This window comes from Engystomops pustulosus, chromosome 5, assembly GCF_040894005.1.
Source record: "Engystomops pustulosus chromosome 5, aEngPut4.maternal, whole genome shotgun sequence".
Taxonomy (NCBI): Eukaryota; Metazoa; Chordata; class Amphibia; order Anura; family Leptodactylidae; genus Engystomops; species Engystomops pustulosus.
Window position 1 is genome coordinate 189832728 of NC_092415.1, and position 16527 is coordinate 189849254.

General features: G+C 43.1%; 1 protein-coding gene across 1 annotated transcript in view; it reads right to left on the reverse strand.

Annotated features, from left to right (window-relative positions):
- APBB1IP (amyloid beta precursor protein binding family B member 1 interacting protein) overlaps nt 1–16527 on the reverse strand; it is a 75633-nt gene that overhangs the window by 9432 nt on the left and 49674 nt on the right. The window contains exons 8-10 of the mRNA XM_072154863.1: nt 10251–10325; nt 7272–7415; nt 3124–3234 (exon numbers count right to left, since the gene is read on the reverse strand). Coding sequence (XP_072010964.1) covers nt 3124–3234; nt 7272–7415; nt 10251–10325 — 330 coding nt within the window. The remainder of the gene's footprint in view (nt 1–3123; nt 3235–7271; nt 7416–10250; nt 10326–16527) is intronic.

Sequence of the window (16527 nt, forward strand, 5' to 3'; positions counted from 1 at the left end):
AAACGGAGCTGAGACCCCAAATCTTTACAAGTCGACTACACTGACATACTGGTGTGTGCCCCCTCTGGCAGGATCTGCTCTTCTTTTAGCTTCTTATGCCCTTGTTTTTACAAAAAAAGGCTTTTAAAATCATGCAAATGAGCCTGAGGGGCTCCATAGGTGTTAAAGTAGCCTGGAGCCCCTCAGGCTCATTTGCATATTTTTTAAAGCCTTTTTTTTCTTAAAAACCTTAAATAGGTGCATAAAAAACAAGGTGTTGGTAGGATGATGTATGAGGGAACTGGAGACCACATAGATCAGTTGGATCGTGGCACCCTTAGGGCTCTGTCACATTGGCGTTGTTTTTCACGTCCATGGTTCAATGATTTCCATGGATGCCTCACAAAGCCATTGATTTCTATGGATATTTTCACATTGGTTTGTATTTTCACTGATCCATTGTCCGTGGAAAAAATTATGAAACATAATGCGGATGCGGATCACGAAAGGCAATCGAAGGCTATGGGTCCACTGATGAGGTGTGATTTTTTCAAAGCAATATTAAACCTTCAGGTGTTTTTTGCGGACACGGAGACAAAATGGTTGCATCAAGGAGACAAAACGGAGGAAAAACTGAGACACAAAGGAGACAATATGCTACAGATGTGCAACTGAAGCTGAACATCAACTCCAATGTGAAAGAGCCCTTAGGCAGGGAGAGCTTGACTTCTGCAGTGAGATCTCCACCTCCTTGATTTTATACAAGCAATTTACATTTCACTTAATTGTTGATTTTATGGTTGATGCCACCATGCTGGGCCCCGAAAGAAACATGATCTAGTAATAACATACTGGTAGTGGTTTATTCAGTCAGTTTCTGCTGACAGGTTCCCCTTACTGACAATTTCTCATTGATGAGAATACCCCTCTAAGTGCTGTATTACTGCCTTGGGAGTGCTTTAGTCCATACAATACACTCTTGTTATAACTCAGAATACCTATGTGGTAAGGTAAGGTGTAGGTGATGTAGATGCACCCATATACCCTGGTACATGGGGAGACCCAAAAACCCTCTTCCATATAAGCAGGCAACAGTAAGTAATATGGCACTTGGTAGATGGGGGCTTGAAGATTCAAGTTAATTCTCTGGACCGGTGGATGACATATTGTTGACCAGCCTCAGGGGCAATTTCACCCATCCTACACATTTACTTAATGCCCCTCAAGATCAAGGTCCCCACTTAGAGATGGGGTGCAGGTTCTCCTTGACCAGTTTGAAAACGGAGATGGGGGATATGACCTGCATTCCTGCTGCATGCTCTGTTTTGGCATACTATGGGTGCTGATACAGAATTGTTTTGGCATTCTCTGGGTGCTGATACAGCATTGTATTGGCATTCTCTGGGTGCTGATACAGCATTGTATTGGCATTCTCTGGGTGCTGATACAGAATTGTATTGGCATTCTCTGGGTGCTGATACAGAATTGTTTTGGCATTCTCTGGGTGCTCTTACAGAATTGTTTTGGCATTCTCTGGATGCTGATACAGAATTGTATTGGCATTCTCTGGGTGCTGATACAGCATTGTATTGGCATTCTCTGGGTGCTGATACAGCATTGTATTGGCATTCTATGGGTGCTGATACAGAACTGTATTGGCATTCTCTGGGTGCTGATACAGAACTTTATTGGCATTCTCTGGGTGCTGATACAGAAGTGTATTGGCATTCTCTGGGTGCTGATACAGAATTGTATTGGCATTCTCTGGGTGCTGATACAGAATTGTATTGGCATTCTCTGGGTGCTGATACAGCATTGTATTGGCATTCTCTGGGTGCTGATACAGCATTGTATTGGCATTCTCTGGGTGTTGATACAGAATTGTTTGGCATTCTCTGGGTGCTGATACAGAATTGTATTGCCATTCTCTGGGTGCTGATACAGAACTGTATTGACATTCTCTGGGTGCTGATACAGCATTGTATTGGCATTCTCTGGGTGCTGATACAGAATTGTATTTGCATTCTCTGGGTCCTAATACAGAATTGTATTTGCATTCTCTGGGTGCTGATACAGAATTGTATTGGCATTCTCTGGGTGCTGATACAGAACTGTATTGGCATTCTCTGGGTGTTGATACAGAACTGTATTGGCATTCTCTGGGTGCTGATACAGAATTGTATTGGCATTCTCTGGGTGCTGATACAGCATTGTATTGGCATTCTCTGGGTGTTGATACAGAATTGTTTGGCATTCTCTGGGTGCTGATACAGAATTGTATTGCCACTCTCTGGGTGCTGATACAGAACTGTATTGACATTCTCTGGGTGCTGATACAGCATTGTATTTGCATTCTCTGGGTGCTGATACAGAATTGTATTTGCATTCTCTGGGTGCTGATACAGAATTGTATTTGCATTCTCTGGGTGCTGATACAGAATTGTATTTGCATTCTCTGGGTGCTGATACAGAACTGTATTTGCATTCTCTGGGTGTTGATACAGAACTGTATAGGCATTCTCTGGGTGTTGATACAGAATTGTATTGGCATTCTCTGGGTGCTGATACAGAATTGTATTGGCATTCTCTGGGTGCTGATACAGAATTGTATTGGCATTCTCTGGGTGCTGATACAGCATTGTATTGGCATTCTCTGGGTGTTGATACAGAATTGTTTGGCATTCTCTGGGTGCTGATACAGAATTGTATTGCCATTCTCTGGGTGCTGACACAGAACTGTATTGACATTCTCTGGGTGCTGATAGAGTTAAAAATTATGGCAGAGAAGGAAACTCTATACTCCACTATTTACAATTAATTTCATCAGGGTCCCCAGAATTTGCTGTGCTTCAGTCCCCTAAAATGCTAAATCCTCCCCTGGACCAATCTACTGGGAATTGACCAACTTGTTTAACCACAACTTCCACATCTTCCACCTTTATACCTCATCGTCCCTCACGATCCCGCTAATAATTTTAGGATTTAACTTCATTCCTCATCTGCTGTAATTCTTAAAGAAAAAGTATAAACTAGAATTAATCCCCACTAGAAATAACAAACCATCCATAATTACAGGTCCTTAGCCTTAGTCCTTATGATTAGTTATGTTGGTTTCATATCCTTCAGTTGATGTCAGGGACCTACCTTCAGGACGAAGCAGTGATCGGTCGGAGCCTTGTACTTCACTTTATACTGCATACCATAATAAACATTGACATTATCAAACTGGATAAAACAGGCCAAATCACGGGACGTCTGCAAAACAAGCACATGGAGGCGATTATTACACGTACACACATCTCATTCCCAAAATAAACATCTTTAATAAACTCCCTCTGGCGCGCCGTAACATTATAATATAGAGCTGACTCCGATCCAAGTCATCAAAGAGTAACAAAAATGCTCCTGATGGGTCAATTTTAGAAAATTTTATAAAATAAAGTCTAGAAGCAAAAACTTTTGTGTTGCCCTTAGGAACCAATCATTGCACATCTTCCATTTTCCTTTGACAGTTGTCATGTGACCCAAAGTGAATAGTCCTAATAGAAGTGAATAGTCCTATTCACTGCAGTCGAGAAAATAGCCAAGTGTTACTTTATAGAGGAGTGGCCATACATTTAGGAAAGGGGAGTTCGGATGTAGGACCCGCACCTATGATGTATTTAGAAATACCCAAGCTACAAAAAATCCCACATTAAAGCCACAGCCTATTAATAATGGAATAAGTGAAGCTGTCTTTTGGATGGGATCATTGGGTTCAAGATGGTGGCTTCTAGCATGGCCACGATGTGCATTATCTTTACTATGGCTTCCCCAGAGACTTACAATGACCCATTTTCTACAGCGTCCCCCCTTATAGTGCCCCATTTCCTTTAGCCTGCCCAAATAATACCCCCTTTTATGCGGCCTTCCCCACTTATTACGCCACATTTCCTGTAGCCTGCCTCCTTACAGTGCCTCATTTCTTGTAACGTCTTTCCCAAAATGCCTCCTTTCCCATAGCCCCATTTATTATTCCCCATTCCTGTAACCCCCTATAATTCCATCTTTCCTGTAGTCCCCCTTTAATGCCCTCTTATCTGTAGCCCCCCATAATGTCCCCATTATGACACCTCCTTTCCCTTGTGATTCCACCATTCTTGTAGCTCCCCTATAATTCCCTCTTTCCTGTAGCCTCCTAAAATTCTCCATCTGTAGCCCCCCTATAATTCCTTCTTTCCTGTAGTCTCCCTCATAGTGCCCCTTTCCTGTAGTCTTCCCCCTTTCCTGTAGCCTCTCCGTTATAATGCCCCATTTCCTGTAGCCTCCCCCCTTATAATACCCCCTATCCTGTAGCCTCTCCCTTATAATGCCCCCTTTCCAGTAGCCTTTCCGTTACAATGCCCCCATTCCTGTAGCCTCCTCGTTATAATGCCCCCATTCCTGTAGCCTCACCCTTATAATGCCCCCTTTCCTGTAGCCTCTCCGTTATAATGCCCCCATTCCTGTAGCCTCTCCGTTATAATGCCCCCTTTCCTGTAGCCTCTCCCTTATAATGCCCCCTTTCCAGTAGCCTTTCCGTTACAATGCCCCCATTCCTGTAGCCTCCTCGTTATAATGCCCCCATTCCTGTAGCCTCTCCCTTATAATGCCCCCTTTCCTGTAGCCTCTCCGTTATAATGCCCCCATTCCTGTAGCCTCCCCCCTTATAATACCCCCTATCCTGTAGCCTCTCCGTTATAATGCCCCCATTCCAGTAGCCTTTCCGTTACAATGCCCCCATTCCTGTAGCCTCCTCGTTATAATGCCCCCATTCCTGTAGCCTCTCCCTTATAATGCCCCCTTTCCTGTAGCCTCTCCGTTATAATGCCCCCATTCCTGTAGCCTCCCCCCTTATAATACCCCCTATCCTGTAGCCTCTCCCTTATAATGCCCCCTTTCCAGTAGCCTTTCCGTTACAATGCCCCCATTCCTGTAGCCTCCTCGTTATAATGCCCCCATTCCTGTAGACTCTCCCTTATAATGTCCCCTTTCCTGTAGCCTCTCCTTTATAACACCGCCATTCCTGTAGCCCCCTATAATTGCACATTTCCTGAAGCCCCCCTTACCATGCCCCCTTTTCTATAATGTACCATTGCTGTACACAACTGCAGCAGAAAAGACAAAAAAAGACGAGTGTGAGGGAACAATAACTATCATCATTTTATTTAAGATTCCTCCAGTCACTGTTTGGTACCGGTTCCGGCCCGGTGTTGGGCAGTAGCCCTGCATTTGGGGACCCCTGCCCCGGGTGATCCCAGTGACATACGCAGCGTCTCCTGATGCATTCTGGTTGCTGTGACTTCACACAAGGCCCAATTTTTCGGTCTGGTGGCCAGGATGATGGCCGCTTATTACACAGTGATGACACCCATCGTCTGTCACGTGTCACGTCTCACCTTTGACTCCCCATTGATTTCCTGGTGAGTCACATCCTACTTTACACTTCTCTGGACAAATTTATAATATTTCTTACGATTTTTAAAAAAAACGTATTAAATAAATGAACGCGCCTTCTGGAGAAATGAACGTGTTTTCTTTCCTTTGTATGTAAAAGAACAGATCAGCGATTATGTGGCACCTTCTTTTCTCCCTGTCATTTGTTATAAAGTCGTTCTCGTTTTTTTTTGTTCTTGAGTGGTTGCTATGGTAACCTGCGATAACGGAGACCCGGTAGCTGTTTGGATGCAGCCCATTTCATGCTGCGCCGATTCTCACAATTTAAAATATTCCATGAGACAAAGAAAGTGACATAAATGTAGATCTAGAAACCTCCATTATCCATGATGACGGTGCCTGATGAATATACGAACGGATCCACGAAATCTCAAGCCGTTCCATCATTCATTTTTTATCGGTCAATAGAATAATCATAGATATAGATATTGATTACGTTTCTGTAATGTGTTCATCATCTATGGTAGTGGCACAACGTGAGATAGCAGAGCCACCCACTAATATGATTGAATGTGCGCCTAATTTCCAATAGCGTTTACATATGAGGACCTTCCAGGTCCTTCTATTAATGGAGGGTCCTTCGAGTAAACAGCAGCTAAATAAGAAGACTTTATATAGAAATAGTCATAAAAATGTCCCCTGCAGATGTTCTCCAGCAATCCAGCCAATGCTAATGCTAACTCCTTAAAGGGGTTGTCCACTTTCAGTAAAGAATTGATATTGTTTGTGTAATGAAATGTTATACAATCTTCCAATATACCGTATATACTCGAGTATAAGCCGAGTAGCACACATTCTATGACGCGGTGTTGTCTGTGCTACACATAGCGTGTTTGCAGGAAAATACGCATAGACGTGCCTCTTCCCTCACTGCCAGAAAGACACCAGGAGCCACGAGAAGAAGAGGACGCCGGGTGAGTGCTGGAGGTAAGCATTAAGTTTATTATTTTTAGTCGGCTCTGCCGGGCATTTTATTACTGAGAGGGGGCTTGCTGGACATTTTATCGACAAGGGGGATATGCTGGGCATTTTCTTAAATTGCAGGGGCTGCATTTCCCAGCTTATACTATAAGTATGGACCTCGGATACTTGGGTATATAGGGGTACTTTCTGTGATGGTATCTACTGAGGGAGATGCAAGAGAAGGCATAAGACGAGGAAGTGGTGCTTCATGGGAAGGAGGGGCCCAGAGGTTTTGTAGAAGAGTTTATGGACCATTTCTATGAGCGGAAAGCACAACATTGTCTTGTATCATAACGATGCAATCCACAAGAAAATGCCTAATTTTGTCCACTAATAAAAAAGAAAATCTTGCCAAGAATTAGAACAAACCCGAAACGCGAGTCAATGTTTTCTCGTCTAAGAGGAATGTGTTACCCTATCAGCAACATCTCGAATGTCTTCTTGGACTATTTGTATTAACATACTGCGATTTTACATATTTGGCCACCAGACAGTTGTTCTATTGATGAACACAGAGAGACCGGTTTTGCTTTGGTGACTATAAGTCTACGTTGAAGGCCCTCAAAAGAAAAATGTTTGTCCTCCATTGGGGAATAGCGTTAATCTAGCTGCAGTTATCAGAAGAATGTCAAGGTCTCCATTCGAAATGTTTTGGCTAAAATAAACCTAATTCTCTTATGTCTGCAAACAGAAGACACAGAAAACCATCAGAAGGCAAAAATCTTAATGTTTACACAAGTGGTGAACCTCTCGTGTGCACCAGACATGCCCAGAAGAAGCCACCCGGGGAATACTTCTCTTTCACCCTCATGAATTCCTTTATTCCTAAGTAGTTTCCTCTTTTATATACTGACCTTCGTCTTTCCTTTAGGCACGTAATAAATTCCAGAAGCGCGCAGAAGGAAATATCTTTTCTTCCAAGACTTCTTGCCATCTTCTTTTAAATAGAAAGCTCCTTCTAGATCTGGTACCACAACAGATGCTCCACAAAAGCTTTGCTGTGATGGAAGGAATGGGAAGATTATACAAAATCAATGTACACAAAAAAATAGATGCCGTCCAGTTTTTTATAGGTGACCTTGTTGGGAGAACATCTTATGCACAGCAGGTCTTATTTTACCCAGATTGAAATACAATGGAAATGCTGCTTGGAAATAATTGTCACCATCACCGGCATTCAAAATAAGATAACAATAAAGGCGTCAGTTGTATATTATGGGGCACATTTACTTACCCAGTCCTGTCGCGATCCTCGAGGTGCGTTGTCCGACGAGGATGAAGTCCGGCACGATTCACTAAGATCGTGCGCCGAATATCCTGCGTGTGTCGCTGAGTTCCGCCGGAGTTCACCTTCTTCTTCCCGGTGTATGTCTTGCGACACAATTTGAATTTTAAATCCCGCGCTTAGTCGAATCAGTTGGGTTGTCCGACGGCCACGCCCCCCGATTTGTGTCTCATGAAAGTCGGCGCAATTGTGCCAAAATCTGATCACGTGCGCCAAAAAACCCTGTTAAATGCTGTGCAAATCGGAAGTAGTCGGGAAACCCGACGGAAATGCGTTGTGCAGACCCTTAGTAAATGTAGCAAAGCAGACCCTTTGCGTTTGAAGGAACCTGTCACCTTTAGGTAAAAAATATTAAATTGATGGGATCCAACAACCGATACTTCCAATGAGAGAGAGAATGGAGTAGGAAGCAAGTAAAGCGTAGCTAAGGACAGGTTCACATTTGTGTTCGGCAGCTTCCGTCATGTCCTTTGGGTTTTTATACTGGAAAAATACTACTGTAGAAGAGAATAATGGAAACCCCAATGAGAGTGTGAACTTGGCCTAAGCTGTATGACCACTGCACAGCAAATGGAGCGTTGCTTCTGGCCCAGTATTGTAGCTCCACCAATCTCTAGACGATTAGAGGGGGTGACAGGTGTTGTGGTCTAAACAATCTGATATTCTTGACCTATCTTCAAGCTTAGGTCATGTTCATAGCTAATATTTAGCCCTCAGTGGGATATGTCTTAGCCCTCTGTTGTAAGGACATGGTTGGAATCTGCCTGACATATCCTTGGAGGGCTAGGACGTATATATACCACTGTATGCTAATATATTGGGATATGTCGTCCTGTTTCTCCCCCCTGAACACAGCAGCTGCAAGTAATTTGTTGCTGACAATGTTCAGGGTGTTTCCCCCAGTGATGTTACTGTCCTAATATTGGCAGTTAAGTCACTGGAGACCTCCCAGAGCATTCTCTCCGTGGAGGCTAGGTATGAATGTCATACTGTTGCATCTGTCCCCAATAGGCTATTATGGCCTCTCAGCAGGAGGAATCTGTCCAGGAGACTCCACGCTAATATATATGTAATGGGGAAAGTGTACTCAAGGACAACAGACATAACAGTGAACCCTAAAACTCCAGCCCCCCCCCCCCCCAACAGCCCTGCATAATTGCCTCTGCGTATGCTAGGTGATACGGGACAACCATGAAGATGGTCCCTCCCTGCACTAAAGTTTGAACACTTAACAAGGCAGACAAACAAATAACAAAAAGGGGAGATCAACAATCCGGGTAACACCAGAGATAGAATACAAAATACAGAATCGTATGCACAGAAGAATAGTAAAGAATGTAAGCCAAATATTGAAAAACTGGAAGTACATACATACAGGTAGTAAAGCACAGACAAGAATGCTAGCAAGGAAATCTTTATCCAGCCAATAGAGCACTGTTCAGACTGCCAATTGAAAATAACCAAATAGAATTCATTGTCTTCTCAGCCTGATATGAATATAGATTAAAGTAAACATCTAAACGTAATGGATTTGAAGGACAGGGCAAGACACTTTGTGTGACTTGTTTGTGCAATGACAACTTCACATTATTTTTCTGCTCCCCCATTGCTGTGACTCCATTCCCTCCTGCTCAGGGAACGATATTATATAGATTAATCTGAATGCTCTTTCTGCTCTATAACATGCTGCTAGCAGGTCAAGGTACAAGTTCAATGTCTAGTATACAGATAGTAGTTTCTTTGTGCCGGGCATGGACAGTGTGACTACCAGCTAGGCCAGCTAGGCTTCTTCTTACTACACTAATGGAACACATAAGAGAATAACTGCACAACAAAAAGCCTTGGGGCAGCAGCAATATCATGCTAAATGTTATATAGAGCGAATGAGTCCATGTGACAAGGCTTTGATTAGACATGTGCCGGGTAACAGAGTCAGCTTGATCCATCCGACTATATGGAAAACAGAAATCTTGGAACAAGAACAGAGAGGATGAACAAATCTAATTTAGGAACCAGGACATATGTGGAGGCTTTCAAAGAGATGCATTATTGTCACAAAGAAGAAGACTACATGGAGGTCTCCGAATAATATAGGATTGTTTGGCTTCTGTGTAAACATGGGACGAGGTGAAATTATTTTTGGGAAATAATTGGAAAGATTATCAAAGATACAATGTGGAATATCATCGGACGATTGCAAGTGAGTTTCACAGGTCTCATCGACATTCTTTCCAAGTTATTAAACAGTTTTTGGGTATGAAAATGGTCTGTTTTTTAAAATTTTTTAAAACTTTCAGTTCTTAAAGAAATGACAACACTTAGGCTATTTTGTGTGCATGAGGTTTGTGTAATTCACAAATATATGTTTTTTAGTACAAACTGAAAAGACTGGGTCCACAAGACATAAGCCACCTGGACCTTGCTATGCAGATGACGCTATAAGAAGGTCTTGTGTGGACCCAGCTTGATGCTAAAAAATCAATGTTTAAAATCAATTATCTGTGAAAACTCCCAAACCCCTATTACACCATTTAGTGTTTTATCTTACCTCTAGCAAAGAGACTTTATTTTTCTCATTCATGTCTTTCATATCTGCACTTCCTTTTCTGGCCATGTAGAAATTCTGATAAAAGAAGGGAATAAAGCATCTTTAGGTCACACAACATAAATACTAGAATGTAGCACACAGTGCGGGGGAAGATCATCTACAGAAGCTTACAGGGCAGAATGTGAAAAGAATGTAGGGGGAAGATCATGTACAGTAACATACTATGTAGTCTATTTACAGGAGATTACAGCACAATGTACGTAGAGGATCATTTACAGGAGATTACAGCACAGTGTACACGGTAGATCATCTAGGACAGATCACAGCACATTGTACATGGCAGATCATCTACGGCAGATTACAGCACAGTGTACACGGGAGATCATCTACGGCAGATCACAGCACATTGTAGGGGGGAGATCATCTACGGCAGATCACAGCACATTGTAGGGGGGAGACCATATACGCCAGATCATAGCACATTGTACACAGGAGATCATCTATGGCAGATCACAGCATATTGTTGGGGGAGATCATCTATGGCAGATCACAGCACTTTGTAGGGGGGAGATCATCTACGGCAGATCACAGCACATTGTAGGGGGGAGACCATGTACGCCAGATCATAGCACATTGACCACGGGAGACCATGTACGCCAGATCATAGCACATTGTCCACGGGAGATCATCTATGGCAGATCACAGCACATTGTAGGGGGAAAATCATCTACGGCAGATCACAGCACAGTGTACACGGGAGATCATCTATGGCAGATCACAGCACATTGTACACGGGAGATCATCTATGGCAGATCACAGCACATTGTACACGGGAGATCATCTATGGCAGATCACAGCACTTTGTATACGGGAGATCATTTATGGCAGATCACAGCACATTGTAGGGGGGAGATCATCTACGGCAGATCACAGCACATTGTAGGGGGAAGATTGTCTACAGCAGAGAACAGCACATCGCAGCACAGTGTGGGTGTGACATCGCATGGCCAACCGGGAAAGGTTGTTGCACCAAAAATTCTGCTGTGGTGTTTAGATCAACAAAAACTCGGTCTAAAGTAGGAACCAACAGTCTTATAGTGCACCAGAATTTATCATCACAGTGATAAATCTGACACAGCAAAAGACTAGTGAATTCTAGCAAGAGGGGCTTATTTATCAGGGCTTCTGCACCAGAAAACTGGAAGCCCTGAAATAATCGCAAATGCTGAATCAGTTGAATCGTTCGACGCCCCCTAAATGGTCACATGGAAGCCAGCGCAGCTGCGCCAAAAATGGATCGTGTGCGCCAAAATCTCAGCGCAGACACTTGTTAAATACCTGTGCAGGCCATATAATCCCCGAAAAAATGTGAACAGTCCGACAAAAGTGTGAACTGCGACCCTTAGTAAATGAGCCCCTAATTGTGAAATTTCCCCATTGTCTCTCAGTAGAAAGCCCTTAGGATCAGACTTGCTGTTTGCAATGGGAAGAGATGAATCTCCTTATCCCTCATGTTCTCACAGTTTGTATCTTAATATCTAATACCTGTGTAGTTTTCTAAATGATTCCCATTTCCTGACCCGGTGCTGATTATTTGCAGCTGTCCCGGTGTTCAGTTACCTAATGTCTCGGAGCAGTCGGACCCCAGCAGCGAGGAGCGCGGCTTCACTATGGCCTTGTCATGCAGAAATGACTCCAGTGACTGCGGCAATAACGGGAAATTTTAACACTGAAATACAGAATCCTGCCCTTCCTAATGACCCTCATCCATCTTCATTTTATGGGGAATTAAAGCGGTTTACTAACAGGGTTTCCTAAAAACAAACTGAGGCCTTCAACTGCACCACGGTTTCATAGCCGCTGTTTAAATTGTATTATGGGTCACTAATTTTTATTGGGCCATTTTCAGGCTGGGGCAGTATCTCAGTGCCAAATGCATTTTCCAGCTTGTCTGTCGCTTGAACTAATCTAATAGCATCAGCGTAATGTGATAATACAGCGAGTCCTTAAACTATTACTACAACCACTCTCCAGTACTCACAGTATACACAGACAATAGAACAATAAAACCTTGGTAGTTCTAGAACTTTCTGCAACATAGATCAGTGTGAAGCCGTGAGTTTAGACCAGACAAGCAACGGTCAAGAAAAAGTAACTTTCACATAAAAATCGGTGGCTCAGTGGTTAGCACTACAGCCTTGCAGCGCTGGGTACCTGGGTTCAAGTCCCAGAGCCAACATCTGCAAAGAGTTTGTATGTTCTCTCCCTTTTTGCATGAGTTTCTTCTGTACACAGGTTTCCGCTGTCATGTATGTAATATGATGTATATGTAGTTCTGTAGGCATCTAATACTGGATTCTACTAATGAATTATATTAATGGCTGATTAATTGCCCATGGAAATGAATACATTAGCAATGAGTCATTGTATAATGTGGGGTACAACCAGAGGCTCGTTACTTCATTTCTAATCTAATCTATTTGTGACATGTTTTGTGTACTAGTATCAAGGTCTTCTGAAAGCTTTAGGCCAATTGTAAATTATTCAGTATCGTTAGAGGGAGTCTACCACCGCCACCAAGCGAATACATGGACGGGCCAAGTGGGAGTCTACAATCTCCCCCACACATTATAATCTGCTGGAGCCATTGTGTAGAGGAATGAATTGTGATTTCCAATACAGGCAGTCCCCGGGTTATGTACAAGATAGGGTCCATAGGTTTGTTCTTAAGTTGAATTTGCATGTAAGTCGAAACTGTAAATTTTATTTCAAAATTTAAAATTTTTTTGCTGTAACAGGACCAAGAATTATCAATAAAGCTTCATTACAGACACCTTACAGCTGATCATTACAGCCTGGGACTATAGTAACATCCAGAGACTTCACCAGAGGTCACAGTTGGCAGAGGGGTCATCTGTAACTAGGGGTCGTCTGTAAGTTGGGTGTCCTTAAGTAGGGGATAACCTGTATACCTTAATTTTTTTAGTCCATTATGCCATTTCCAAGATATAAGTCATGTCTTTTGCACAATCTGGCTCCTGCAGCAGTTTTCTGTCTGACTTAGCGTGTTCTTTTTAGTGCAAACTGCTTGCACATGTATGTAAAAGACTTTATAAAGATATTCAAGTGAGGCGGAGACACTCAGGGCTACGTCCCCCGAGTGCCTCACGGCTCCGCCTCCTGCTAATATATGCACGCCCCTCCATATTCATGGCACCTGGCTCCGCCCACCGATTATGACCTCAGGGGATTGGTGGGCAGGGCCATGCACCATAAACACTGATGAGCGTGCATATATTAGCAGCCCTGAGCGTCTCCAGCTCATTTGAATAAATTTATAAAGTCTTTTTTAGAACAATGTCCCAGAACTTCATAAAAGTGAGATCATCCCCTGACAGATGAGATGAGCAAGTAAGTTTGGGACATCTACTATTAGTAAATCTGATGGTAGATGTCCTTTAAGGGGGTTCTCCAATGACATCCACAGAATAGGGGGTAACTTTCTAATTGGTGGGAGTTTCAGTGATGTGACCACCATTGATCTTGAGAACGGAGGTCCGTCGTACCCTGGATTGAAGAGAGCAGCTGGTCACGAATGTGTTGTCTACTCCATTTATCTCTATGACGTTGATGAAGATAGCTGAGCGCTGTACTCGGCAATATCTGTCAGCACAATAGAGATGAATAAAGCAGCCAGAGAATGCGCGACTCGCTGCACTCTTCATCTCAGGGTACAACGGACCTCCGTTCTCGAGATCCATGGGAGTCCCGTCACGGAGACTCTCACCAATTATCAAGTTAGCCCCTAACCTGTGGATAGGGGCTAACTTGTATGTCACTGGAGAACCTCTTTTAGGGACCTCAGTCCGACTTTGCCTGGGGGGAAGGGCTCACTGTTGTACCAAAGGCATAGTCTGACATGAAAAACCAAAACCTAGCAAAGTAACTGTTTTTGGTCATAATCGCTTGATATTATGGTCAGTTTTTATGGTCTTTCCACAAATACCCTACTGATTATGCTTGTGTACATCCATGCAATCAGTGTCCATATATCATATTATATTCTGTTTTTATATAATATCTTAATGGTGGAAGTCACCACCATACATTTCATGCATAACCTCAGTTTTCCAGGGATATAATTGTATTTCAATGAATTACAGCTGCAGGAGAGATCTCACATGCTCCGTCCTGCAAATCATTATTTGTCCCTCTGCTTGATCATAGATTTTTCCATAATCAGTAACCGGAGATGCTGTAAGATACATTTAGGAATAAGCTTATTCTACAAGAGCCTTTTCCTTACAAATGAACGCGTCAGGGGGTCCTACCTGGTGGCCGTGCTGAGACATCTGATCTACTTTGATTCATTTTTTAAAAATAGTTTTTTCAATGGTTGCGGATATTCCACAGTGATTCCGGATCACATGTCCCTAGCCTACGACTAGTTTCATAAACTTTTGGACTAACTTTTGGATCCCTATTTGCAATGATTATATCAAAAAAATTCTGCAGGCCATCAGTAGTGGATCATTATGAAGTGGGTTTGTATGGTAACCTGGGACCCAAGCCTTCTAGGGGGCCCATGACCACCCGAACCACCTACCAAATTTTATACTGAGAAGGACTTTCCCCATGAAATCCTCATACCAGTTCCTGTTCTCAATACACATGTACACATGAGCCATTTAAGGACCTTTGAAAGTCCTCCAAAGGTCCTGAAACCACAGATTGAAAGCAGCAGAAGGGACTCCTCCTCCATTTCCCATGAAGCTGATTCTAGTACCAGATGTAGGAAGTGATTGCAGACTTGTAGGGACCTTAATATCCATACAGCCCAGGGCCCATGGTGGTCTTACTCCGCCCCTGCTGGTCACTCCAGCTTATTACAACTTTATAAGTCATTACATTTGTGTAAACCCCACCCAAAAGTGGTTGTTCACATAGAGGCTGGAAATAGTCCCATGGGAGCGATTTACATGCAGGATTATTAACAGTTTGTAGGCCTGTACTACTTAATGGAGCATATCTCAGTTTATAGTTTCATGGGCGGGGGTATAACTATACATGACATTTGAAGACAAAATCCGTAAGACTTCATTGAGATGTCAAAGCCGACTTCTGGGTGGTAGATGAGGAGCCTTGAGAACATGTAGTATACATAAAGCCTTGAGTCGTAAGGGCCAACCATCGCGCTATGGGCACAGAAAGAAAAATATTTAGACAGTTCCAATCATAGCGTCACGCTTTTATTACGCTCCACACTACTGTTTATATTGCGCTGGATGGGAGCCGAGCTCAGGAAAACACAGACAGAAGGCGCGTGCACACACTGCATCTAATGACGGGTAATGACTCCGTCTACTGCGGCAAATATCCCCAACAACAAAGCCAAACACTAAAAATAATACTGCAGAGGCAATGTCTCTAGACAGATGGCACCAGGACATCCAAATTACTTCAAGGAAAGGATCCGAACCCCCCTGAAACCACTGCACAGGTTTTTCATTATCCCCACTGGATCGGGGATAAATGTCTTATTACTTGAACCCCTACAAATGGCAGAAGCGGGAATGACAACTCCTCCTGAGGTGCCCTACAATAAATAAATTTCCCCCCAATTGTCCATCCTCTAAGCCTCCTCATGACTTCTGCCAGTCAACGGGACAACGGTTTTTGAAATGATAGATGCACAGGGTAGGTGACCCTCTACAAATCCAAGGATCCACGGAGTTTGGGCAGACATTCTCTTCTAGAACATATATGTACAAAGGTTTATACATAATGATCAGGTCACAAAAAGTAGAAAAACAATACCAAAATTTTTTTTTTAAGCTGTAGGCTTTCCATGAAGTGAAGCTGTAAGATATTTTGACCATACAAATTTGCAGACAGTGTGAGATCTGTAACCATAGCTTTGTGTTTGTTGGTAGTAGTAGCTGGGCTGTAAAAAGCATGTATATTCCAGGATTGTAGCTGGATTCAGAGCTCTGTGGTGCACTGGTGTGTGATTTCTCTTCACTGTCCTGCTGCAGAGCCCCTCCACCCTGAGTAGCTGTTGTAAGATTCAATCAGAAGCCAAATACAGAAGTGGGAGGGGCTATGCAGCAGGACATTGAAGAGATCCCACACAACAGTGCTCCAAATACAGGAATATGCACTAAATACATTTTTCACAGTCTTGCTGCTACTAACAAAACACGCTAAGCGCTATATAAATGCAACCTAGCACTATCTGCAGCTAAGTATGGTCAAGGCTGCTGACAGATTCCCTTGG